The sequence below is a fragment of the Vicia villosa genome, linkage group LG6, assembly GCF_029867415.1.
Source record: "Vicia villosa cultivar HV-30 ecotype Madison, WI linkage group LG6, Vvil1.0, whole genome shotgun sequence".
NCBI classification, from domain to species: Eukaryota; Viridiplantae; Streptophyta; class Magnoliopsida; order Fabales; family Fabaceae; genus Vicia; species Vicia villosa.
Window position 1 is genome coordinate 152,551,508 of NC_081185.1, and position 25,640 is coordinate 152,577,147.

At 34.9% G+C, this 25,640-nt stretch overlaps 2 protein-coding genes across 2 annotated transcripts; one reads left to right on the forward strand and one right to left on the reverse strand.

The window, feature by feature from the left end:
- Positions 1-1,353: 1,353 nt before the first annotated feature.
- On the reverse strand, positions 1,354-10,714 carry LOC131610544 (topless-related protein 3-like). Its single transcript, XM_058882517.1, has 26 exons — positions 10,575-10,714; positions 10,337-10,446; positions 9,009-9,188; positions 8,784-8,897; positions 8,346-8,504; positions 7,792-7,972; positions 7,564-7,693; positions 7,138-7,253; positions 6,905-7,037; positions 6,706-6,815; positions 6,519-6,588; positions 6,376-6,449; positions 6,211-6,306; positions 6,039-6,131; positions 5,155-5,282; positions 4,813-5,047; positions 4,562-4,729; positions 4,392-4,475; positions 3,642-3,794; positions 3,439-3,549; positions 3,148-3,327; positions 2,934-3,062; positions 2,747-2,842; positions 2,281-2,463; positions 2,025-2,200; positions 1,354-1,851 (listed from the first exon to the last, which is right to left on the reverse strand). Exons 2-26 carry the CDS (start codon positions 10,414-10,416, stop codon positions 1,635-1,637), a joined length of 3,396 nt encoding a protein of 1,131 aa, XP_058738500.1. The 5' UTR covers positions 10,417-10,446; positions 10,575-10,714; the 3' UTR covers positions 1,354-1,634.
- Positions 10,715-21,936: 11,222 nt separating this feature from the next.
- Positions 21,937-25,050, forward strand: LOC131612811 (uncharacterized). Its single transcript, XM_058884559.1, has one exon. The coding sequence runs from the start codon at positions 21,950-21,952 to the stop codon at positions 24,944-24,946; it is 2,997 nt and encodes a 998-aa protein (XP_058740542.1). The 5' UTR covers positions 21,937-21,949; the 3' UTR covers positions 24,947-25,050.
- Positions 25,051-25,640: the final 590 nt, after the last annotated feature.

The following is a 25,640-nucleotide window of genomic DNA, read 5'->3' on the forward strand; positions in this document are numbered from 1 at the left end:
GATTTTTATAATCTTCATATTTCTATAACATTCTGTTTTATTAAAGCTTTACGTGATTGTATAATATTCGTTTTTATTAATCTTTGAAAAAAATAACAGTAATTCTAATCGAATTGAAATTAGTTTCGAATGAAAACACCATAATCTTAAAAAACGGATAATGTCTAATTTTCACACGGAGAAAAATTCGAAGAAACATCTTCGAACAACTCTTCTTAAGACAAAAGGTGACTTCGATCTGCAAATTTCCCAAAGATGTATCTCTGAATCAAATTTTGTCAAAAATAATATTTATTGCGTTCGAAGATGCATCTCCGAATTAATCCAAACGCATTTTTAAAAATTCAAGGGTGCGTCCTTTTTTTTTAAAAACCAGAAAAGAGATTATATTAATAATCAAACAAGAAATGGATCCAAGATCTATAATTTGTCTATGGCTTTCTTAAATCATAGGCTTGGTAAACCCTGATTGTTGTATTTTATTGTTACTATTGTAATTGTAAAAGAAAATTCTGCAATGATCTATAATTTGTCTATGGCTTTCTTAAATCATAGGCTTGGTAAACCCTAATACAATAGAATTAGCATTGGGGGATATCACATGTATAATAAGCAACTCAAAGAGAACTTAGTTCTTAGATTATTTCTCCAAGCCAAAACAAGCAATTTGTTAGGATTACATAATCTGGACTAAAAAAAAAAAACACGCTCCAATTTAATGTTCTATTCTATAATAATTCGAACTTGCAAAAAAAACTCCCTCCATTTTCATGTTCTTATTATATAATAATTCGAACTAGCAAAAAAACTCCCTCCATTTTCATGTTCCTATTCTATAATAATTCGAACTAGCAAAAAAAACTCCCTCCATTTTCATGTTCCTATTCTATAATAATTCAAACAAATTGCACGTTTTGAGAAATGCGGGGAAGGGAGGAAAAACTATATTCAAATCTACCAAAATACACTATCAAATGAATCTTTTCAGTACACTCCCCGCATTTTTTGGGGGTGGAATGAAAACTCCCTGGAAGAAAACATGTTGTTCTTAACTCATTTTAATCCTCAACCTCAAGTCCTCCCATACTGTCCTTGGTACCGGATCCTTTCTTATTGAAAGGAGGGTTCGGTGTAATCTTAACCACTCATATATTGCCGCATGCCGCAAACATCATTCAATGGAATGGATTCCAAATGAACCTTCCAGATACAACCCGTATCATTATAACCCCTAATATTAACTGCCTTCTAGCTATGCATGTTCTTCCATCTTCATTTTGGGCTGTATAGCAATACTCAGTAGGAAGGGGAGGGGATTATTTCCAACGTCCCTAGGTTGCAATATATATAATCTCTATTTGATCAAAATTTCATATAAACAAATTTGAGAATGCACAAATTCACAACGTTATCAAGAAACAAAAAAACACTGCACTACAGTAAAGTACAGCCAATGTGCTAGAGCTGTGACCATGTACAAGAGCTTACAGCTAAACATTTTCCTTTTTTATGTCCAAGCTGACCTTTACCAGACATTGGTGAGGGACAAATGAGAAGGGCAATCGAAATCTAAATATCTATGCTGCTAAACTTACAGATGGAAAGAATATGCTATTATGATACAATGAATGTTCTTATCGTTGTGTGCCCTGTTCAGGTGTGTGGTTGCTTGTTGTAGATGATGCTGTCCTACCATTCATCATTCCATTGTCCATAGGGGGACTAGATCCCCACTTTCCGTCTGATTCGTTAGGCTCTACCACTTTCACTGACCCATCAGTCAGTCCAAGAGCAAATTGGTTGGGCTCGAGTGGATGAGCTGCCACAACAAAAGGATACACAGCTTGGCCTCTGCAATATGACATTTTACAACACCACTAACGAGTCAAGTTCCAACACAAATATTGAACAATCGTGAATCACAATTTGAAACTAAAATTTCACAACACACCCATGATTAAGAGTTCAAAATTCAGTATAATAAAAACTAAAAGTTGGGTCCAGTCTGTTATACTGAAACTTACCCGTTTAAAGTCGCAGGTGTGAAGTATGTTGATGGTGCAATGCGACATCTTAGTTTCAAGCTGTCAGCGTCAAAAACCCCAGTATTGCCATCACAAAATGTAGCATAAACTAACTGACTATTGCAAGAATAAGCTGCATATGATATGGGAGCAGGCAGAACATCTTGTGGGACCCACTGCAACAATTAACGCACATATATCAATTTAGTTTTATCAGCAGTCACCTCAGTAATACTAACTAAAAGTATAATTTTACCTGTCTAATACGTTCCATCTTAGAGGCATCATATATTGCCAACTGGGTCTCATGGGAGACCAATAATCGGAGTTGGTCTGAATGGAACTGCACTCGAGTTTCACCAACAGGAGCCTTCCCCACAGGTAGTTGTATAGGAACGGATTTTCTTTTCTCCCATGTATCAATACTCCACACGCAGAGCTGTCCAGAAATTATTTCAGTTGAGTTAATGGTTTTCGGAATGCACACTGTATGCTTAGAAACTCAACAATAAAATAATTTCTATGAAGTATATACAAGTTCAGAAAACATAAGGCTATTTTTTAGCATCATTTATATTACAGGAAGCAAAACCATTGATAGATAACTAACAAAGAGATCTTCAAAATAAATTATTATTGTTGGGCACTAAATGATATGAATAAGAGGTTTCGTTTCGCATGTCATTCTGAACCTAACATGAAAGAACCGTTACAAGACTTACATTAGCATCAGCACCAGATGAAACCAAGATGCCAAGATTGGTTGAAAAAGCTAAACCAGAAATTCGCTTTTGGTGACCCTTCAATCTTGATTTCACCTAGAAGATATCCCAAGAAAAGACATGAGATTATTAAAATAATAATGATTTAACTCTTAAAATGATGGAAGCAATTGAAGATAGTAATCACCTCATCCACTCTAACATTATAAATGTGAATAGTTGAATCCTCCATCCCAATGGCGATGATATTGTTATCCATAGGGTGGAAAGCCAGATACGTAGAGGCAGGAGGTGGAGACATGAATGTTGTCATTACCTATAAGAAAGTAAACTATAAAATACAGATAAACTTCGCAACTAGGTGAATTATGAATATCCAGCTGTTCTTCAGCAACACATACCTTAAATGTCATCATGTTAAATAAAGAAACCTTTCCCCCACATGCAGACATAACATATGAATCATTCTTTGAGAGTGCAATGCAAGGAACAGCTTCTTCAAGGTTGACACCCGAGACATCATTGGTCATAAGAAGACCACTGTTGGGTTGCCAATGTTGTGGGGCAGCATTGGCAGTCGCCTAAAATAATATACACTTCAGAATTTAGTTACCTATTGAAAGGGGAAAAGTAATAAAAAAAGCTTTATAGAGAAGGGACTTGAGAGAGATGCAGGTAAATATTTACTTTACCTTCCCACTAGGATTCTGTTCATTCCGCGACCACTTCCACAGCTTCTGAACACCATTTGAACCAAGGGCCAAAATACCAGCTCCAGAATTTGTATATAAAAGTCGAACAACCTATACATGCTCCAGTGTTACAGAATTTCACAGAACACATTTTGTAATAGAAAATAGCTTGCTAATTGTCACATACTCAACAGTCAACAAACCTTGCAGGAAGTATCTGGGCTGTCAGGCATGCTAACTAGTCGACAGTGGGCAGGATCTACAATTTCAGAGAGCTGCCATGATTTAGTTCGATCTATTACATCTTCCGTTGTCCTGGGTTTATCCACATTTCTAACCGTAGGATCAACTCCGTTCTGTATTGAAAATAGAAAAACCATCAATGTGTTGTAAACAAGTTATCAATGTTACTCTAAGAAGCCAGTAAAATGGATATTATATAGTATATTCTAGAAGGAAGGAGGGCCTAGAGGAGAGTTATTGAGTGGCCAGTGGTATAAGGAAAAACAGGATTGTGTCAGAGAGATTGTTAGGATAAAAAATATTGGATAATTACATTTACATTAGTTAAGAGTTAGTTAGTTGGCTAATAAGTTTGCTAGGTGGTTGTTATGAGTTGTTACGTTGGCTATTCTTAGAAAGTCTATAAAAAGCCCTCAATTGATAGAGGGGAACGATAGCTTTGAATAATTAAATTGTAACTAGAAAAAGCTCTAGTGAAAGGAGAGTGCTCCTTTGGATAGCCTTGAGTGCAAGGTTATCATATAATTTTCATTGTCTACCTTTGGTATCTTCTCTTTCAATCTCACTACACAAATAAAAAATTCTTCAGTTGTTTGCAATCTTTATCCTTATCCATTCAAGTTTGTTTTACCAATTCATGAAGATTAGAATTATGAGGTTCCTAATAAGAGAGGAATTTAGGAGAAGGAAAGGATTATTGGGCTCCATACAAGAATTTGAGAAGGCCTCGGAGGGGAGCTCCTTTCCACTTTACAGCTGACGGGACCAACATTAACAACAGAAGAGCCAGATACCTAAATAACAAATATAATAAACTTGTTAATTCTTGTTTTGATCCAAATATCAATAACCAAAGAAAAGCATTGAACTATAGCACAACCTTGTTTACAGTGGATTCAATGGGAGACCTCAATGCTTCAAATGCTGGAGTTTCATTTGTTCTTAGGGATCTAAGACCACCAGCATTAGCGAGAATTTTGAATCCATTATCTGCGGTACTGACAGCAAGAAGATTTCCTTTTTTATTGAATCTCAAGTGTGGAAGTCCCTGAATAAATTCACCCAATCATGTGAGGAATGTTACATGAAGTGCAAGTTATGTTCCAGAATACATAAAACAGTAAAACCCACCTGTAGTCCACCCTCTGCATCGATGCTTGTTAGAAGATTAACGTTGTCCATGTCCCAAAACTTTATTTGGCCATCTTCACCAGCAGCCAAAAAGCGATTCTGGGTTGTGTCAAACTGGACTACACCGGCAGATTTCTTTCTGAATCCATTATATGTTCTCCTAATTGCTCCCTCACTTTCATTCCATTCAACAAGGAATGACTCTCCATCTTTACTCGTCCCACAAGAAAATAATCTAGAGAAATAGGGTGAGAAAAAAAAAGGCATGTTGATACAGTTTTCCATTTAATACCATCACAGTTATCTAACAATTTGACAATTATCCCCATTAAAATCTCTTACCTTGTTCCATCAGCACTGTAAAGCATTGTAGTACACCAGTGACCAGGGGCATCGTAGTCGACCCTAGAACCCATATTATCATATAGCCAAGCTTTTATTTTGCCATCAATGGCTGTTGAAAATATGAACTGCGAAGTTTCAATAACAAACTTTAGTAACGTTGAGCGGTGTTAATGGAATAATACAATTATAGACAAAATGCATATAAAACTCATGTAAAGAAAGAGCACTTGAGTTTCCTAGATTCTGAATTTTCTTCGCTTCCAAATTAATAATGAAAGAATTGTAAGTGTGGATTAAAGATGGTGCAGGAAAGATGGGAAAGAAATAAAACAGGTTTCCATCTTTCTTTATTATTGGAAGCATTTTTTGTATGATACTTTTTTCCAAAACATGAGAAGACAACAGAAAACCTAAAATGCTAGAAGATTATGTACAACAAAATTGCATGTAGGACACGCCGGAAATTTTGTCTTATTTGATATGCCTGTTGACTTTGAAGAAATCATAATATCAATGACAATGTACAAGAGGTGAGAGGATGTAATAGCAATCCTGTAAACAATTCGATGGTCCTGCCTGCTCAGTTAGGATTAGTAGTACGGAAGTGCATATTTAAACTGTTGAGTGCTGACTTCAAAGTCATGGATGAAAAACAAATGATATAATAGACACAAAATTGTGAGGAATTGCAAACTGCAACTTTCTAGTGACTACAATGAATTAATGATGTTTATATATCTTCATAAATTAAATCACAAATCCCAATGGAGATGGCTAAAGTTACATGATAACATAACTAGCAAATTACTATAATCTATGGAAAGCTGCACGATATCTTCCGAAGAATAAACTAACAGAAAAAAATATATATATCTTCCTACCTGAATGTTCTCCTTGTGATGAGGACAGACAGAATATACTGGAGCCTCATGCCCTTCAAAGTTAAATAACCTTCGTCCCGTTAAATCCCACACCTGATAAGAGTTTCATTTTCAGAAAAAATAGACAACTTATTTGCATAATAAAAAATGACAATTTGTAGATCTTGTGCACCTTAATCAACTTATCATCTCCACAAGTCACAATACAAAGTTGTTTATTTGGATGAGCAAATGCTAAATCATTCACACCACCAATATGGGCATCAATCTGCACCAAGAAAGAAATATAAATCAAACTGCAATTACAACTTTAGCTACCTTAATAAGAATAACTCACCTCTATACGTTGGGTAAGCTCATTCGATCCAATGAAGGCATATATGTGAATCAAATGTTTAGCAAATGCAACACCTACACCAAAGCAACCAGTTAGATATTGAATCAAACAGCTTCAAAATATGTTTTGAAAACATAACATACCCACAAAACTTCCATCAAGGCTCCAAGTGACACGCCTGACAGAAATAGGTGTTTCTTTGACCATAGCTGCCTGTGAAATTAAATTCTCAACTATAAGATTCCAATGGTTTTCAATTCTCAGAAAACAAACACCCCATAATATTACATAGAGAAAATACTGAACAGTATTAACAAATGAGATTCAAACCTGAAATGGTAAAGAGCATGCTGATATGTCCCATATCTTGAATGGTTTTGACACCAGCCTTTCTCGCAACCCGAGTTCCCAAAGCGAAATTTCACCATTGTTAGAACCGACTGCTCATGAAAAAATGCAGTCACATAACACTTGTCAGGATTTTAGTAGTGAAACATTATAAGTGAAACACCAAAATTATAGGAAATACCAAGGAGTAAGGTTTGGTGAGAAGGATGAAAATCCATGCTTGTCACAGAGGATCCTTGATGCAAAGACATAGCTACTGTTCTTGGAAGATCATCCAGCGACCAAGAGGCTTGTCGAGCCGAAGGATAAGAAACCTAAGATAACATAAATGAACATTAGTGATGAGTTAGACAATTTATGTGCGTAGAGAAAAACAATCTAATCATATCTTAAACAGAAGATTACTGATATTACCTCCTCCACAGAAGGAGCAGGCCGGAGTCTTTTCATCAGCTGCTCATGATCAGTATTCTGATACTCAACCATGCCAGGAGTGGTTGAAGGTGTCCTTGGACGCTTCAAGATAGACACTGTTAACCAAATGACAGGAGCACAAATCACGACACCCTCTAACACCGAGGTTTTTGAATATCTAAAATACTAAGCAAAACTTCAGAACATGCTATCCTGCTCAATAATTTACATAATTTTGTTTTATAAATGCAATTTGAACGGCTAGGCCACTAGTTACCATAATTTCGTTCAAATGAAGCTAAAGAAGTGAAAAAACTAGAATGTGTAGAATAAAGTTTAATGGGACTTATGATGCGAGTTATTGGCAAAATAAGGTAAACACATTTTTTTAAAATAAAAGGGCAAAAGGAGAACCAAATTTTTAACCTTGATTCTGTAGGACAGGTATGCTTGATGCAGTGGCAACAGCGGCTTGGACAGATGAAGAAACTGAGGCATTGGCCATCCAACCGGCCAAAGCATTAGTATTAGTAGTGGCTGCGGCAGGTGGAAAGGGCTAAAGAAATAAATGAAAACAAAATATTCATTAATCCGCATGATAAATTAAATAAACAAGTGTAAGGAACCAAGTTTTTGAAATACAGGGTATCATACACCATGAGCTCCCACTCCAAGGGAAGTATAAGCAGCAGGATTTGCAACAGCAGAAACTGGAAGATTGACAGGTGTTGGTGCTAGAGGACCATTGGAAGGTGAACATGAGTGATCAATAAATAAAGTTTTTATATCTGGGTTTGGCCTTGGGTTTTTGCAAAGCTGGTGCTGCCAGTTCAAACTGAATCAACGAAAGGCGAAGAAAGATTAATAATAGAGAAGGCAAGGCATAACACACAAAATCCAACAATTAAAATTAATGAAAAATGTGGCCAAACTTCTAAATTCTTACCATTAATCAAGTAATCTACAATCAATTTTATATAAGGAGTTAAAATCTCAAGCAAAAGTCAAAAGATATAGTATTTGTATGTATCAGGAAGGCAAAAGCCACAAAAACTTCTTTCCATTTTCCATGCAAAGAGACCCCAATGAAGTATGAAGCAGCAGTTATAAAACACAGTAAATTCTAATGAACTGTGTGGGCGGGGTGAGTGAGACTAGGTTGAAAACTTTAACCTGAATATTTATCTACTATTGTAGCATCTATATACCTTTGATTGATTAATGTCCGCAATCTTGATGACTTCAATGCAGGAAAGATAAGCTTATCACGGAACAGAGGATTTGCCTCTATGAGCTTTTTTAGCTCTAACAGCATAATCCCTCGAGCAGTTTTGGTGTCACCGTACTTGGATAGCTGCTCATTCTCCCTGACATATGAAATGAAAAGGAAAAACTTATCAGTCTTGCAACTTAATGGATCTGGTAAGTCTACTGGTCATAAAAGGCATTTAGCACAATTAGATAAACTTGGTACTTTACAATCTCCACACTGTTATCATTTTATGAGTCTTGAATGAATATTAAAGAATACTAATGTTTGAATCAGACTAGATTAACTTCATTTTTCTCACCAATGTAACAGACAAGATAAGATATGACATACAAACGATATTGTATTACACCGGACTATGTATTCAACACATTACCTGAAATTAGTAAGAGTTAACAGCTGGGTTATTTCTTTGTATAGTTCTTCATTGAAGGTGGAAAATGCTTTTAAATCACCCACTAATATCTCAACAGCCTTTGGCTTGTCTTGCCTAAAATTTAAAAACATCAAAGATAAAGCAACATGTTAAGTACTTTAATAAACTACAGATACAACTAGAAAAATCCAAAAAGGATTAAGAATTGTAGGTAATAATATATACCTATCGAGTGCTTCCAGATATTTCTGCTTTCTGATTTCAAAGAATATTTTCATGGAGTATCTATTATCATCAACTTTGGTAAACCCTGATAAATACTTCTCAACTTCTTCCCACTCACCAGCCTGTACTTTTTCCTCAAAGTATTTCATATTGAAGTAAAACCCAGATTCTTTCTCAAGCCTGTGCGGTAAACAAGCATTATAAAGAAAGAAATAAGATGCAATGATGACGTACAAAATGGGAAACATTCAGCAATGAAAGAGAGAGTTTTCAGTTAATTTTATCATCATCTACATTCCAATTTATAAGTGATGGGATGGTGGATCTATCTCAGCCCTTGTTGTTACCATTAGAAAAACTACAAGAGCTGCACCTGATATGTACAGCTTTCATATTCAAAAAATAAGTTTCTTTCTGCATTTTGTAGGGCAACCCTGACAATCTGGCAAGATGGTTAAATCTTGATCAGTGTTGTCCATGGCGGAAAGTCAAAATCCAGCAATCCCAGCAGCTTTGCGGCGCCATTATAGCGAATTATTGGCCGATATTTACTATTACAGCGGGCCCAAATACTGCCATGTTTATCCGCTATAGCGCCGCCATGGCCGCTATTTGATAACACTGATCTTGATACAAAGTTTAATAAACAGGCTACGATTTCGATGTGCGGAAAATACTTGTCTATTAATGTTTCGATAGATTACGATAATTCACTATCATGCACCTATTCCACTCATGACTCAGTATTCTATACACAAAGAACTCAGCATTAAATTAATACAAAAACGTGAAAGAAAAAAACAAACATTCCTTTCATATCTTTGTTATTAAGCCCAATTCAAATACAATTCACAATCCAGACCATAGCTAAAGACCAAAACCAAAGTTTTTAAAATCGATCCGATACCGCGAAAACGGCCGCAACAAAACAATATCAAGAGATACTGATACCGTTATTCACCGTTTTTATGATGGAAAATATATTATGATTAATTCACATCGCGATGACCGCAATTAATATCGCAACACCTGTACCAACCCGACCGAAATCACGATTTACACAACCGCAACGAGACTGCTACCGTTATTCAAAACCTTGACCAAAACTACTACACAGATAAATAAGTCGATTACCAATAACACCATCCAACATCAAAAAAATAATGTCATCTATATAAAACAACAATAACAACAGTAATAATTAAATATCAACAAAAATCAGGAAAAATTCAAAAAACAAAAAACAAAAAAATTCACCCAAAAAGTAAAATTTGCAGGAGAAAAACACAAGAACAATGACAAATAAAAGGCCAAGGAAGATTATTCACCTATGCACAGACTCTTTGAATTTCTCCTCTTCCAGAAACTGGAGTATCAGAAATACCAGCTCTCTGCTCAAAGAAGTCATCTCCAGTGCTCAAATCGAAACCAAACAAATCTACAAACACCGATATTCAATTTCAAACACACAAAAAAAAAAAAAAACCAGTATAAGAATTCAATTCCACCAACAAAATACAAAATTAAAGATGAACTACACAGCTTAAACTCGAAATCTAAACTTACAGAGTCGAAAACCTGAAAAATTCAAGAGAATTATTACAAACGGAAAATTTCTAGGGTTTGAAAGACTGCGGATAAGAGAGAGAGGGGTGAGAGGAGAGAGAAATAAAAAGACTCCGTTTCGCTATCTTCGATGCATTTATATAATGTACACAGAAGGGTCTTTCATTTTCTACTGACCTATCAGAGATAAGTAAAATAGCTTATCTGATAATTAAGTTAGGTTATCATGATAAGTTATCGTGTTCTGATTGATAAGTGATAAGTAGAGAGTTTTACGGATTCGAAACTAGTGATTAAAATCTAGTGAATATTCGGACACACGTCCACTCCGAACACTTTTTTTCCTCTACCATCGCTTTCTTTTTTAAAATCATAATATTTTTTTTATTTAATTTATTGAACACTTTATTTATGCTTCTGTTTTCTCGTTGCTTTTGGAATTTCTCGTGAGAAATTGGGGTTTTGATGTTTCCGAGGATGTGAGAACACGCGCTTGTAAGTATTTGGTGTGGGGACCACGTGAAATTTGTCGTTTTGTTTGTTTTGAGGGTTTAGTTATGTGTTTGGTAATGAGGCATTTGTATCGGGTGAGGGTATTTAACCAATAATGGAACTGAAAATTCATCTCACGAGAATCAAGCAATGTCGTATAACCACATATACATGAGTAAAACAAAACTAAAGAGCAGAAATTAATAATGGTAGTAATAAATTTTAATACGGTTATTTTTTATATTAAATTATTAATACTCTCTCTAATCTTTTTGAGAAAAAAAGTTTAATTTTTTAAATATATTAAATAATAAATATATTTGGACTATATATTAATCAGATAGGAATATATCTAAAAAAGATAAGTTTTTTATGATAAAAATTATAAAAATTAATATTATTGATTATTAATATATTTCCACCATCATAAATATGATTTGAATTATAATATTTAAATTTTTGTAGTGTAGTATACAATGTACTTTTATTTTTTTTATAAAAAAAAGTATAATATTTATATCTTTTTCTCTATTTCAAAACAATTGTTATATTTGTTCTCGTTATATGATTTTCTTTATTAAATTTATCATATTAACTATAATTAATAAGAATGTTCCACTAAACAATATTGATTTTACTATTTAATTCAATTTAATTAACTTTAAATATATAATTCATAATTTAAATGGAACATTTGAGGTTGAAGTTATAAATTGAATAACACAATCAAGAAAATAATTAATTGTTACATTCAAAAGTAAAACTTACATTCATTTTAAAATAATTAATTATTTATTAAAGATGTTTATTATTAAATGACTAAGAGTATTTAAAATAAAAACATATTTAAAATAAAAACATAAGTTTTACAAATTTTATAAGAATTGAAAGCAATTTGTTCAAACAAATAAGGGTAAATAATTGGAAATTGAATATTCAATGTATCAATTGAAATTTTTATTTTATAAAAAAATATTCTTTTTATTTAAAATTCTTATATGGTATATATATGGTCCTCTTTCACAAGGATGGTCAATAAAGCATATTAGTTAAATCCTTAACTTAATATATAATTTAGTAAAATGGTGTATTTTAAGATTTTATTTATATTTTTTATTAATGATATGATTCTCTTTATTTAATACATATTATTGTTTATATATTTTAAGATTTGTTATTACATGCGATTGACATCATTTTATACTAGAAATATAAAATAAGATGTCATGATAAAGTGTTAGACATCGTGTTTTGATCGTCTCTCAGTGATCAAGTAAGGACATAACATGTTGAGCATAATGTTTATCATTTTGTGAGACATCATGTCTCGCTTGGAAGAAGTAGATTCTCGTTGAGTGAATCTCTGGTTGATTAAAGATTTGTTTCTTTATTTATCGAATTAGGTTTAATCATTTATGCATTTTTTGGAATAAAGAAGTTTTTCCAACGATCATTTTGAGCAAGATTAAAATTGAGGAATTCTGATATGATCAAGATATGAGCAAGATTAAAATTGAGTAATTCTAATATGATTAAGATTTTAATCAGTCAAATATTTTAAAACAACATAATGGAAGGTTGATTGCTTGCGCTTTGTGAAGTTCATATGTGCTAAAAGACCAAAACCCTAATGGATTTTTTAGTTGGACCTTGTTGCTATTTGTTTTGTACTCAAACTAGAATGGAGTAAGGATCAGAGATAGTGGTGGACCTTTGATTCTAATGTGGTGCCGATAAGGCTGACAAATTAGCTCTATAATGTTCAAGCCAGTATGTGAGTGAGAATAGTGAATTAAAATTGTATTTTAAAACTCAATACCTGAATTGACAATTATATATATATATATATATATATATATATATATATATATAATCCAACCACAATGGTTCCAGCCGACCACCTTTGAAGAAGTTGCAACTCTTATAGAATCTTCTCAGCGTACGAGAATTATCCTACTAATAATCATAAAGGATCTAAACTTCAGGTGCATCCAATGGTTCTCTGTGATCTACGTATGGAAAATACCAATTATGATATTGCCTCTCTATTATATTTAGAGAACATGTCAATTCAGATACTCAGTTTTAATTCACTTTCTCCCTCACATATTGAATTGAGCATTGAAGTGCTAACCTTGCATATTAGCCATATCTCTACTGCACTTGAAGCTCTAATTTGCCATTATCTTTGACTCGCATTCCTTTTATGGTTCCAGAACGAAACAGTGACGTTGTCTGTGGAAATTTGCTTCTAATTCATGTGCTTTCCATGATTTCACGTTCGCTCTATGATTCATCAATTTGAAACCTTCTTAGGTCAACGAATTAAGAGCACTTGAAATCGATCATGAAGATTCATCGTGTTGGATTCAATCAAGCACCATTTAAACTTTGATTTCCTGAATTTCCAAATCTATGACTCATACGCTTCCAAGTAATGGTTAGATCCAAAGTTACTCATTTCGCCACTACGCAAGAAGCCATCGTTGCTGTCGCAGCTCAAGCAGCAATCAATCAACCATCTCCTCCACAAAGGCGTTACAAATCTAGGAGCATAGGTTCCATTGCATCCAGATATGGTCTTGGCTTCTTAGATAGTTAGACGCGTCCAAATGCCTCTGATTGGACCTCTAGTTCCACCTCTAGTCTCAGAACTTGAAGCCTTACCTTTTTTTCTAACTATTGTGCGCAAACCTTGAATTGTAAGGCTAACAAGGTGTTGAACAACATGTACCACATTGTTTGACATTAGAATTTCAATCAATTGAGAAAAGGTTTTTGCGCCTCGAAGAAAGTTTCCATAATGCTCCTCCATGAGAAAACGTTGTTCAAGAGGTTGTATCAAGGAGAACTCAACCGCGATGAAGAAATTTGATACTCCTAAATTAAGAAATCGGAAGAGGAGTAAGAAAAATCAAAGTCATCCCCAAATCCCCGAGGGATATTGAAGCAGTCACGCTCTTCCCCTAGATCAAGTAGAAAATCAGTTATCAAAGAATCAGGAGAAGCATCCTCTGTGCGGTAGGATTTTGGAAAGCAAAATACATAAATCCATGGAGAAATTGCCCAAGCTAGTGGATTACAATCGAAAGGGAGATTTAGACAAGCACGTGCAATTCATCAACAACTGGTTTAATCACTTCATGGTGACAAAGCCTCTAAATGCAAGTTGTTTGCATTAACTCTGGTCGAGTTAGTCATGTTATGGTTTAGTGGTCTGTTGGGCACAAGCACTGAATCATGGAGAGATTTCTAGAAATGGTTCTTTGCGTGCTTTATTGCCTGGAAAAGGCAGTCGATGATTGTATTTGCTTTGAGTGAGATTATTCAAGAGAAGAAAGAAAGCATGTAATCTTATATAGACTGATTTACAGAAGGTGTAATTGATGTCGACAGAGCCAAACAAGGCCTTAAGTGTTGGATCTTTAAAAATGGCTTTCTATGAGACCATCCCTCCAAGTTGAAGATATAAAGGAAGAAGGTACAAAACACTCATGAGATCCTAAACATGGCTTAGTACTACATGATCCTAGAGGAAAATTAAATACACATGATTTAATAATCCAGTTTTTGCCAAAATGGAAGTCAATGGTATCTTCATCCCGCATCGTGGACTGAAGGATGAGTATGGATTTTACGGTGGTCTAAGATGAATTTGGTAAAGCTAGTACGCTAAGAATGGAAGTTAATGGTATCTTCATCCCGCACAGTGGGGTCGAAAACATCACTAGTTTCTCGAAGACCAGTTATTGTAGCGACAAATAATGGGCGTAATACACCCACAGCGGAGCTGGAAAGTGTTCGTCGTACTTTCCTAAAACTGCAACGTTGCGAAGATCATGTTGTAACAGTACGTAGGGCCAACCCTATACAATTGGATCAAATTGAACATGCCTTGTTCTCTCCAAATTTGCGCTTTCTTCGATTCTACCTTGTTTGACCACTTGATGTAATCTTTTTGCATAGGGTAAGGTGCGGAACGAAAGACGCGACAAGGAGTGCTCATGAAGCTTAGATCATAAGGTTGATTTAAGAAAACAAGAGGTTTAGTACGATAATAACAAGGAAATATTTCCTCCACTTTCTTAGTTTTTGCAGTAGAGTCGGGAAGTGGACCCAAAAACACATGTATTTTATCAGAAATGGGGAAAGGAATGAGTACTTGAGATTTACATATTCGAGATTTTTCTTCTTACATGGGAGCTTTTTCTTCTTCCATGGGTGGTTTAGGAACATAAACTTGATTTCCAGCAGGAATTATAACTTTGATAGTTGCGGCAAGGGGTAGAGTGTCCTTTGTTTTTGATGAAGATGTCATTGTTGTAAAGTTTGTGAGTAACTTTGAAGAAGATGAAGACTAAGAAGATTTTGGAGATTTTTCTGAAATATTGGAGAGCTGAAGTAGAAATAGAGAAAAAGAAAAATGGTGGAGAAGAGAAGTATTTATAACTGTTTGAAGGAGACTCTTTGTTTCTTCTCTCTTTTTTAAAAATAGGCAGTTGGTATTCCCTATGCTGACAAGTGCCTCTTCATTTTATTATTTTTAAATCCGAAATTGGATTAGAAAAAGGTGGATTTTTTGTGTGGCCGCGATCAGCCTGGGAAAGCTGAGCCATGATGAAAATCCTTGGGTGCAAGTCTCAAAAATACGTTTTGCTAAAGTAGTTATGATGGCGATGACGTCGGCGCACTACTTGGAACAATTGTGGAAGTTTAAAAAATGTCACCTATCTCCCAAATGGTTGAAAGTGGTATTTTTTGGGGGACAATTTGTTAGCATGGAATTCTCAATGTGATAAGTTTGATGAAGGAATATGGTGTTGAGATAAAACTTAGCGGAAAATAAGAGCATTTGATGAAGTGTTTGACAAAAGCGATTTTGACAATTGATGTCAAGTTCGCCACATTAACCCTAAGACCCGAGACTTAGCATATTTTCTAAATTTATGAGAATAATGTTCTCATGAGCTCGACAAAAATAATTATCGACAATGACGCTTGAGATAAGACCAAGATATTAGATTGAGTAACTGTTTTTTTATCTTATCCATGCATTGAAGACGTGTGGAAGCAATTTAGAAGGTTGGGAACCATGGAACAAATTATGCGTCGAATGATAAAAACATAGCCGCTGCAGACAGTTATTTCTGTAGTAGTATATATAGTGGTTCTAACATTAGGATTCAATGTGGCAATCTCATTGTAAAACCTTTGTAAAACTCAAAGTACCCATGTTAAAGCGAGAAATGAGTTTGTGAGAACTATATATGATTTTGCACACCAACTTTTATACATTTAAGCAAATTCTTTTTTTCATTTACTTTCGCCTATTTTTTCCAGCCTTTACTTCAATTTGCAATTTCTTTTATAGTAGACGTTGATCTAGTTGAAGCCTTTGTTGTCTTTCATACATTTAAATTCTTCTAAAGTCATTCTCTTAGTCGATTCTTACGCTTACAACAACATCCAAACACTTTTCTTTGAGAAATTACGCACAAAACGTCTTAGGATTTTCTAGTTGGATCCTGTGAGTAGCTATTTAAAACTAAGTCATTGTTTAACCAAAATTAGTGGTAAACACATATATTTACTAGTATTATAAGTGCATAAAATTTTAATGGAAATGTCAATTTGGTTTTTAATTCTGGTATAAAACTCTTGGAATATATAGAAGACATATGGATGGTTTTCATCAAAAATAAAAAGTACATCGTGAAAAATCATCGATGAAGGTTACGAGGTAACAATATTTGACTTGACACGACTAGGGCCTCATATATTAGAATGAACTAAATCAAAATGTGACACAACACTTTTATTTATTCGTTGACAATAGGTGTGACAAGTATGTTTGTCTAATTGACATGAGTGATACTTATATGGCGAAAGCTTAGGAAAAATAGGAACTAAAAGACACATTTTATTAAGGCTAAGAGTGACTCAAACCTTGATATGTAAGGCTTAAAGAAGCAATAGAAGCACATGCCATAATGGTTATAGACTATATAATCTTCCAGACTCAGTCCTTGTCCCAATCGTCCGTCCCGTACGTCGATCCTAGGCATAAACAAAATTATCAATAAACAGAACTGGACGATCAAGCGTACAAATGATCTTTTTGACAATTATTAGATTGAAAGGACAACCGAGAATATAGAGCATAAAATCTAAAGACAATTTTGGAAGTGGGTGTGTTTGGCCAAGGCCTTGAACTTTGATTTTAGATCCATTCACCAAAGTGACTGAAGACAGAGAATCAGAATAAGACAAGTGAGATAAAAGAAATTTATTATCAGTTATATGATTAAAGGCATTAGAGTCAAGGACCAAGGGAGGGGGATGTAGAGACAAAGGCTACAATTTTTACCAGACTGAGCAATGGTGGCAGAAGATGATGGTTAATGGGTTGTTTTAAGTTGAAGGAACTCATTGTAATCAGCGGTCGAAATAGTAACTTCTTTGGTTATAGTTGGTTGAACAACAACCTTAGGTTGACGTTGTTGCTCTCTTGCCTTTGTATGACATTTAACTATCCTAGTTAATTTTTCGCACATGCTGGGAATAACTTAGGTAAAAGTGGCAGAATCGGTGCCAAAGTGATCTTCCGTGAGAGTTGGTGGTTGAAAAGCGTGCAAACAAGGTTGCTGAATGGTGGGGAGAACAATGACGGTCACGATGAATAGCGAAACATGACTTGTTTGAATTGGAACATGTACTTCTATAGATGGAAAACAAAAATTATGTGCAGGTCTAGAACCATGACAGAAAACCGAGCATGGCGGAAAAAACGACAGCGACATCAGAGTTTGGGTGCATCGTCCCGTGCTGAAGGAAAGTGGGCGCGTGAGGCCCATGCACTGAAGAGATGGCGCAGTATGTGGGTGCATGCAGAGGCGGATGGCGCCAATATTATGGGGATTTGACATATCTGAAGATTTGCTTTTACTGATGGTGTTATTTTGCCGGATGGTCTCCAAAAATAGTGGCAACAATGACAATGTGGTGGTGATCATGAAATCAATGTTGGAAAGACTAAAGTAAGTGAATGAAAGGCAAATAGGAGTTGGGACACATTTTGTCGAAAAAAAGTATTTTTATCACCGGGAGACAATGGGTCAACTCAGTAAAGCACGATGAAATGTTGTCTCTCAATAGGCTCTTCATACCACTCTTCATACCATGTTGAAAAGAGGGAGACTGAGAGACATTTGAATAAAACTGTGCATTTGAATAACACTACAGAGATTATATTATTTAGTGAAATTTACAGCTTATTGTATTAATTAGATCAAAATATACTACGGTATATTCTATTTTATTCTAGATAGGCAAAGGAATATTTTAGATACAAATATTAAAATAATTGATTCTTAACGTATGATTTGCATATAAATTAGATACATTACAGTCCAATTCAGGATGCTTGTGAGTTTTTGGTTTCAAAAGTCAATTTTAAAATCAAAACATGTTCATCAAATCATGGAGTTGTTACACTTTTGCGCTGAATTTCAAAATAAAAATATATTCATCAAATCATGGAATTGATACACTTTTGCACTGAATTTCAAAATCAAAATATGTTCATCAAATCATGGAGTTGATACACTTTTGCACTAAATTTCAAAATAATCCTCTACAAAAACATAAAACCAAAAATAACAAATTTTTAAATTCTTATTTTTGTTTTACGACCACTGTTATGACCACTTTCGACCACCACTACTCTAACCACTGTTACGATCACTGTTGTAACCAGGCCACTTTCGACCATCATTCTGACTACCTTTAATCACCACTTTAACCACTATTATGACTAATACTTTGACCACCTTAACTGGCCACCATTTTGACCACCTCTAACCACTGCTTTAACCATTATTTTGATCAATATACTGATCACCACTTGACTATCATTGACCCTCACAACCACTTTGACAACTACTCAAACTACCACTGACCCTCGGTAACCACCAGTTAGGCCACTACTCTGACCAATATTTTGATCACCACCGCCAGCTACCACCTCCGATTACCACTTAATTCATCTATGATCTCTAATTTAATCACAGTCAACCATCACCCTACTTTGGTCACCATCAACTATTACTATAACCACCACCAACCACTACTATGATCATCGTCAATCACCATCGACCACCACTCTGAACATCGTCGATTGTCACTTAATCCACCTCTAATCACCAATATCAACTATCACTCTAACTGTCACTCTCACTATTGTAAACCACAAAATATGTATTTAGAGAAATGTCATTAATGAGAGAAATTTTTGATATTCATGTATTTAAAAAATACTTAAATGAAGTTTTGGCCCTCCAAAATTTTCAATTGTTTGATTTTGGCCCCCCAAGTTTCAATTGCTTGATTTTGGTCCCTCGGGTTTTCTAATTGCTTGATTTTGGCCCCTAAGTTTCAAGTTCTTGACTTTGGCCCCTCAATTTTGTCCCATTTTACATTTGATAGTCCCCTAATAACATGTAGACAAAACTTATCTTTTTTTTGTTACTTTTTCTCTTCTTTTTTTCTAATTTTTTCTCTAAAATTCTATTTTTCTTCTCTTTTTAATAATTAAGCTTTGAACATAATATCTTGAAAATCTTAAATATTTTATTCAACATAAATTTGATGGCAAATTGTTTTGACAACAAAAAAGATAAACCACTAGCTAATTAAAATAACAAACTTTTTTTGCCAATAACTCCATCCTATTTAAGCATAAAGTCCCAAAATCTAACATTCTTATCGGTCATATAGAATTTGAATATTTTTATAAGGAATATTTTAAGCTTGTCTCTATATTCTAAAATAACTTTTTTAAAATGTTCCCACATGTATTGGCTAAAGAGTTTGTTATTTTAATTAGCTAGTAGTCTATCTTTTTTTTTTGTCAAAACCATTTTTCATTAAACATATGTTGAATTAAATATTTAAGATTTTAAAGATATTTCGTTCAAAGTTTAGCTAATAAAAAGAGAAGAAAATTCTAAAAGAAGAGGAAAAGTAAAAAAAAAAAAAATTTAGTCTACATGTTATTAAGGGACTATCAAATACAAAAAGAGACAAAATTCAGAGTCCAAATCAAGCAATTCGCAAATTTTAGGGGTCAAAATCTAACAATTAAAAAACTTTAAAATAATTAAAACTTATAGGAACAAAATCAAACAATTGAATAAGTTGAGAGGTGTCACCATTTATCATTTATTTATTTCTTAAATGAAAAAAAAATGGGATATTTCAATATGTATCAGGGCATATCTTTAGCATATCAATACATGCATTCAGCGGAGATAGTGGCTTAGTATCCATGCTTCATTAGAAGGGAAAAAAATGGAGTTTTCCTTCATTCATATGGATTAGTTGTACATTTTATTAAATAAATTTTATGTAAATTTGTCTCCCATATACAGTATATATATTTCTCAATTTCTGGGGTGTATTAAGGTGCTTCTTTTTCCCAATTCCTTTGTTATTGTTTTTATTTTCATCACCTCAATTCTGTTTCACTTGTTGTTGAATTCATATTCATGTTCTGTTCTAGTTTTCACTTTGTTTTTTTCTTGTTTATTCTTTTAAAAATATGGTTCAAATTAGTCTCTTCTTATGATCATTTTCTTAGTCTTTACGGTGGACCGATTTTACAAACATTTGAAGTTCCTACTGCGAATTTGTGTTTTTTCTTTTCTTAAGGACCAATATTAGGTTTAGTTCGGCGGTGAAAATTTGATTAGGAGTAAATTGATTCTGAATATAAGTGAGATAAGGTAAACAGATTTTATGTTTGGTGAGTTTAACATTTATAGACTCAAAAACTACTATAGAGCAATCAAATATGTCGAAATCAATTATAGATATCTAGAATCTATTTTAAGTGCTTCAATTGTGAAACCAAACATACACATAGAAACTTTTGAATATTCTAGTAAATTATATGTAGGACAAGATGAGGTAAGAAATTAGAATAGTAGTAAAAGAGATTTTGAACTTGGGAGTAAAGAATATTGTCGTTGAAACAAAATTATTCAAAGTAAAATTAAAATCAAAGCTAAGAAAGAGGCCTAGAAGATGACAGTGAGCAAGCAAGAATTTAAGCTTTTGATGAATTATAAAAATTCTTGAGAACTAAAGTGTGAGAAAAATCTTTATGTAGGTTTGCTAATGGAAGATTGGTTATTTATAGGTGCAACGTTGAAGATGAAATCATATAAATTATACCCTCTAATACTTGTTTCTGGTTTCATATTGAAATTGCTTATTGTTTCTGGTTTCATATTGAAATTGCTTATTATTTCTTTGCAGTACTATCTCAACTGATTTGGATGGAGCACCCTTTGGATAAGCATTGTTTATACAATTCCTTTCTCTAAAGTGAATAAGATTCTGCTGTATAATGACCATCACATCTGGATATATGCAGCTATGTGGTATCATTCAGTGATGGACTACCGGACCAAGGCATCAGCATCCCATACTTCAACTTAACTACTCTCGACCCAACATCAAGACATGCATTCAAAGATGCAAGAGCTTCCTTCACAGTCAGCGAGTACTGATAGGGAGATTAATAGAATAATTGATTATTAGTTAAATGAGTTTTATTAGTATTTTTATGTATTGGGAGTATTTTATATTATGATGTTTTCTAGAATTAGTTGGGCTTTACTTAGTTATTGGGCCTTTAGATATTATCCTCTACTACTATATATGTACTCATTGAGAGATGACAAGATTAGGAATGAAATCAAAAAAAGTTATTTTATCTTTTATTTTATTAAGTTATTTTAGTGTTCTTCCTCTTTTCTAGTAGAAAACCCTAGTTTGCAATCTTGGTAGGAATTGATTCCTATCAATTGGTGCTTTCATCCATGTACTCAAATCCTCCAATGGATTATGCTTATCATACACCTTCATCTCATCAATGGAGCATTCCTCCAACCTATTCCACACTCACACCAACACCTTCATTTCCATCATTCCCATGGGAACTCTTTACACCTTACTACACTCATGGATCATCATCACCAAATTTGTATCCAAATCATGGATATTCACCACATCCACCTAACCCTAACCCATATTCATCCTACTCATCATCTCCTTATTCATATGACTACAATACTTATTATCAACAACTCCAACCAACAAACACCTCTTTTCACCAATATCAATCTCGTTCTAAAAATAGAGGAAGTTTTGGTAAGAATCTCCAAGTCACTCAGCCCCCTTTTAAGAAAAACTCAAAAAAAGGTTCACAAAAACCTTTGGATCTCAACCTCAAACCACAGATGCAACATTTCATTTCGTTCGTGAGACTAGGCGTAGAAACAAACCTAACCTCACCACACCTCACCAAACCCCAAAGCAACCGCAAAAATGGTCCTTTCAAGCCTCCACCACGTCTTCACCTTCGAGTGCCGTTCCGATCCCGATTTCTCCTCTCTTCCATCACCAAATCCACACCCTATTCTTGCTCCATATCATCGACCAGAAATCTCGACCAACTGGGAAATCTCGACCAGAAAGCTGAAGCTATCATCGTTAAGACTCCTCAATTGAAGCGGAAAAGTGAAGCAACTGGTTTGGAAGCTGATTCAAGTATTAGGGTGACTCATGGATCCACTGAACCAGCCAACAGTTCTTCTCATACGCCGGTATCTGATGTAGGGAACGATAGTAGTTTCGGAAGTGGGAAAAACATTGTCGTGGTAGAGGAGGATGTTGGTTCTGATGAGGGTACCAACTCTGAGTTAAGCAATCAGGAGGAAGACGACTTGCCATCAAAGGTGTCTTCCACGGGAAATTCAGGTTTTCTATCTATTGGCGGTCTCCCGTTATACGCAGAGGACATCTCAGAGGATGGACGCGAAGGGAATGATGTTGAACCACCTTCTTTCAAGGTAAGAATTTCAGGTGCTCTCATTGAGACTTTAATACATACGGTTGCTGCTGGGATTTTGTGTGGTGGAACAACCGAATCAAAAAAACATAGTGACATTGTCAATCGCACAACTGATACGTCAATTTCTCAAATTAAGAGGCTTATTGGGAAGCAGTTTTCGGATGTTGATTTGCAGCGTGATCTTAAGTCTTTGCCTTATAACGTTACTGAAGGAACGGATGGGTATCCGTTGATTCAGGTGAGATACTTGAGGGAAGTTAGGGCGTATACGCCTACGCAAGTGTTTGCGATGATGTTGTCGAATATGAAAGAGATTGCTGAGAATAATCTTAATGCGGCAGTTATTGATTGTTGTATTGTGATTCCGGTTTATTTCACTAATCTTCAGAGGAGGGCTGTTTTAGATGCTGCGACTATTGTTGGGTTGAACCCGCTTCGGTTGCTTCATGAGACTACTGCTAATGCGTGGGCGTATGGGATTTTTAAAACGGATCTGCCTGAGAATGATCAGCTGAATGTGGCCTTTGTGGATATTGAGCATGCTAGTATGCAGGTGTGCTTTGCTGGGTTCAAAAAGGGGCAGCTGAAAGTATTAGCACATTTATACGATAGGTCGTTAGGTGGTAGGGATTTTGATAAGGCTTTGTTTCATCGTTTTGCTGCAAAGTTTAAGGAGGAGTACAAGATCGATGTTTATCAGAATGCCAGGGCTTCTCTGAGGTTGAGGACCGCATGTGAGAAGCTGAAGAAAGTTCTCAGTGCAAATCCCGAGGCACCTTTGAACATTGAATGCTTAATGGATGAGAAGGATGTGAGGGGACATATCAAACGTGATGACTTTGAGCAGCTAGCTCCTCCAATATTGGAACGTGTGAAGGGGCCTTTGGAGAAGGCACTGGCAGAAGCTGGTCTTACAGTTGAGAATATACTCATGGTTGAGGTAGTTGGTTCTGGTTCGCGTGTACCGGCAATTAACAAAATATTGACAGAGTTTTTCAAAAAGGAACCTAGGAGGACAATGACTGCTAGTGAGTGTGTTGCCAGGGGAGCTGCATTGCAGTGTGCTATTCTCAGTCCAATTTTTAAAGTCCGAGAGTTCCAGGTCAATGAAAGCTTTCCCTTCTCTATTTCGCTCTCATGGAAAGGTTCTGGTTCAGATACACAGGTCAATTCACCATACAATAAACAAAGTACCCTTGTTTTCCCCAAGGGAAATTCCATTCCAAGTGTCAAGGTACTGACATTCTTCAAGGCAGGAACCTTTTTTGTTGACGTTCAATGTCATGATCAAAGTGATTTAGAAGCATATCAACGTGCCTTCATTTTTATCCTACAGCTGGCCATGATTTTGAGGGACGCACTTAATACAAAAATTGAGGAAGCTTTTCACAAAGTTTATGAACTTTGGACTAATGCTATCCGTGCTTACGGTTCACAATCTGACTTTAAGCAACTTGCATATCAGTTAACCCAAATAATTTTTGGGGTAGCCCGTCTAGTTCCCATAGCTAGATATATTTCCCTTAGGTTGAGATGCATCTCGATGCTGAACCAGCTTGCTGCTTGCACTCAATCATTTGTACCAGTATCTATGCTTCTTTTGGAAATGCTCGAGATGAAAAAGTTGAGTCGACCCCCTACAGGAGGTGTTGGCAAAGCTGTTGATTTACGCAACATATTGAAGGTTTCTTTTAAAGATTTAAAGTTTATTGCTGGTAATGAGTCTGATAATTCCTATTTGAGCTACTTAATAATGGTTAATCATGAGAAGGTTGGGACATTTCTACAGCTGATAGCCACAGTCATTGGTGGTTTTGTGATAGCATTTACCAAAGGGTGGCTTCTTACTCTTGTTACTCAATGGGATCCGGGAACAATATCTCCACTCTCATATTTATTTTCGAACCTTGAGGACAAGGTTCATGTGAACCCCGCGGCAATGATAGGGAGATTAATAGAATAATTGATTATTAGTTAAATGAGTTTTATTAGTATTTTTATGTATTGGGAGTATTTTATATTATGATGTTTTCTAGAATTAGTTGGGCTTTACTTAGTTATTGGGCCTTTAGATATTATCCTCTACTACTATATATGTACTCATTGAGAGATGACAAGATTAGGAATGAAATCAAAAAAAGTTATTTTATCTTTTATTTTATTAAGTTATTTTAGTGTTCTTCCTCTTTTCTAGTAGAAAACCCTAGTTTGCAATCTTGGTAGGAATTGATTCCTATCAAGTACCCTCTCGGATCTTGTGGCTAAATCGACCCTGAGAATCCTACATGTTCGAAAATTACTCTTACAGGGAAGGTTTGTGAGTGAGCGAAGACGAATACTTTTGCATTTCCTTTTATTATTACTTGGAAATTTGATTTCAACTGTGTGTTTCAGCTGAAATTGGTTGATGAAGAGTCCCAGGAAGCCGAATTTTCCAGAAATGCCTTGTTTTCCAAGCATTCTGAGATGAAGGATGGGTAATTGTTAATCCATCATGTGAATGGTTGTAAATTTTAGTTGTTAAGCACTGATTCATACTAACTTCTGGCAATGTTTAACAGATTGGCCAGAGGATCATGATTTGAGACTTTGAGTGATTGCTTTAGAAGAAACACTTTGCATTGAAAGCCACCAGTTAGTAAATATTGTTTTGTTGG

Coding starts and splice junctions, on each gene's coding strand:
- LOC131612811 (XM_058884559.1), top strand. CDS start 21,950: ATGTACTCAAATCCTCCAATGGATTATGCTTATCATACACCTTCATCT.
- LOC131610544 (XM_058882517.1), bottom strand. CDS start 10,416: ATGACTTCTTTGAGCAGAGAGCTGGTATTTCTGATACTCCAGTTTCTG. Junction 6,450..6,518: donor CCTTGATGGAAGTTTTGTGG/GTATGTTATGTT, acceptor GCTTTGGTGTAG/GTGTTGCATTTGCTAAACAT. Junction 2,201..2,280: donor AGATGGAACGTATTAGACAG/GTAAAATTATAC, acceptor TAATTGTTGCAG/TGGGTCCCACAAGATGTTCT.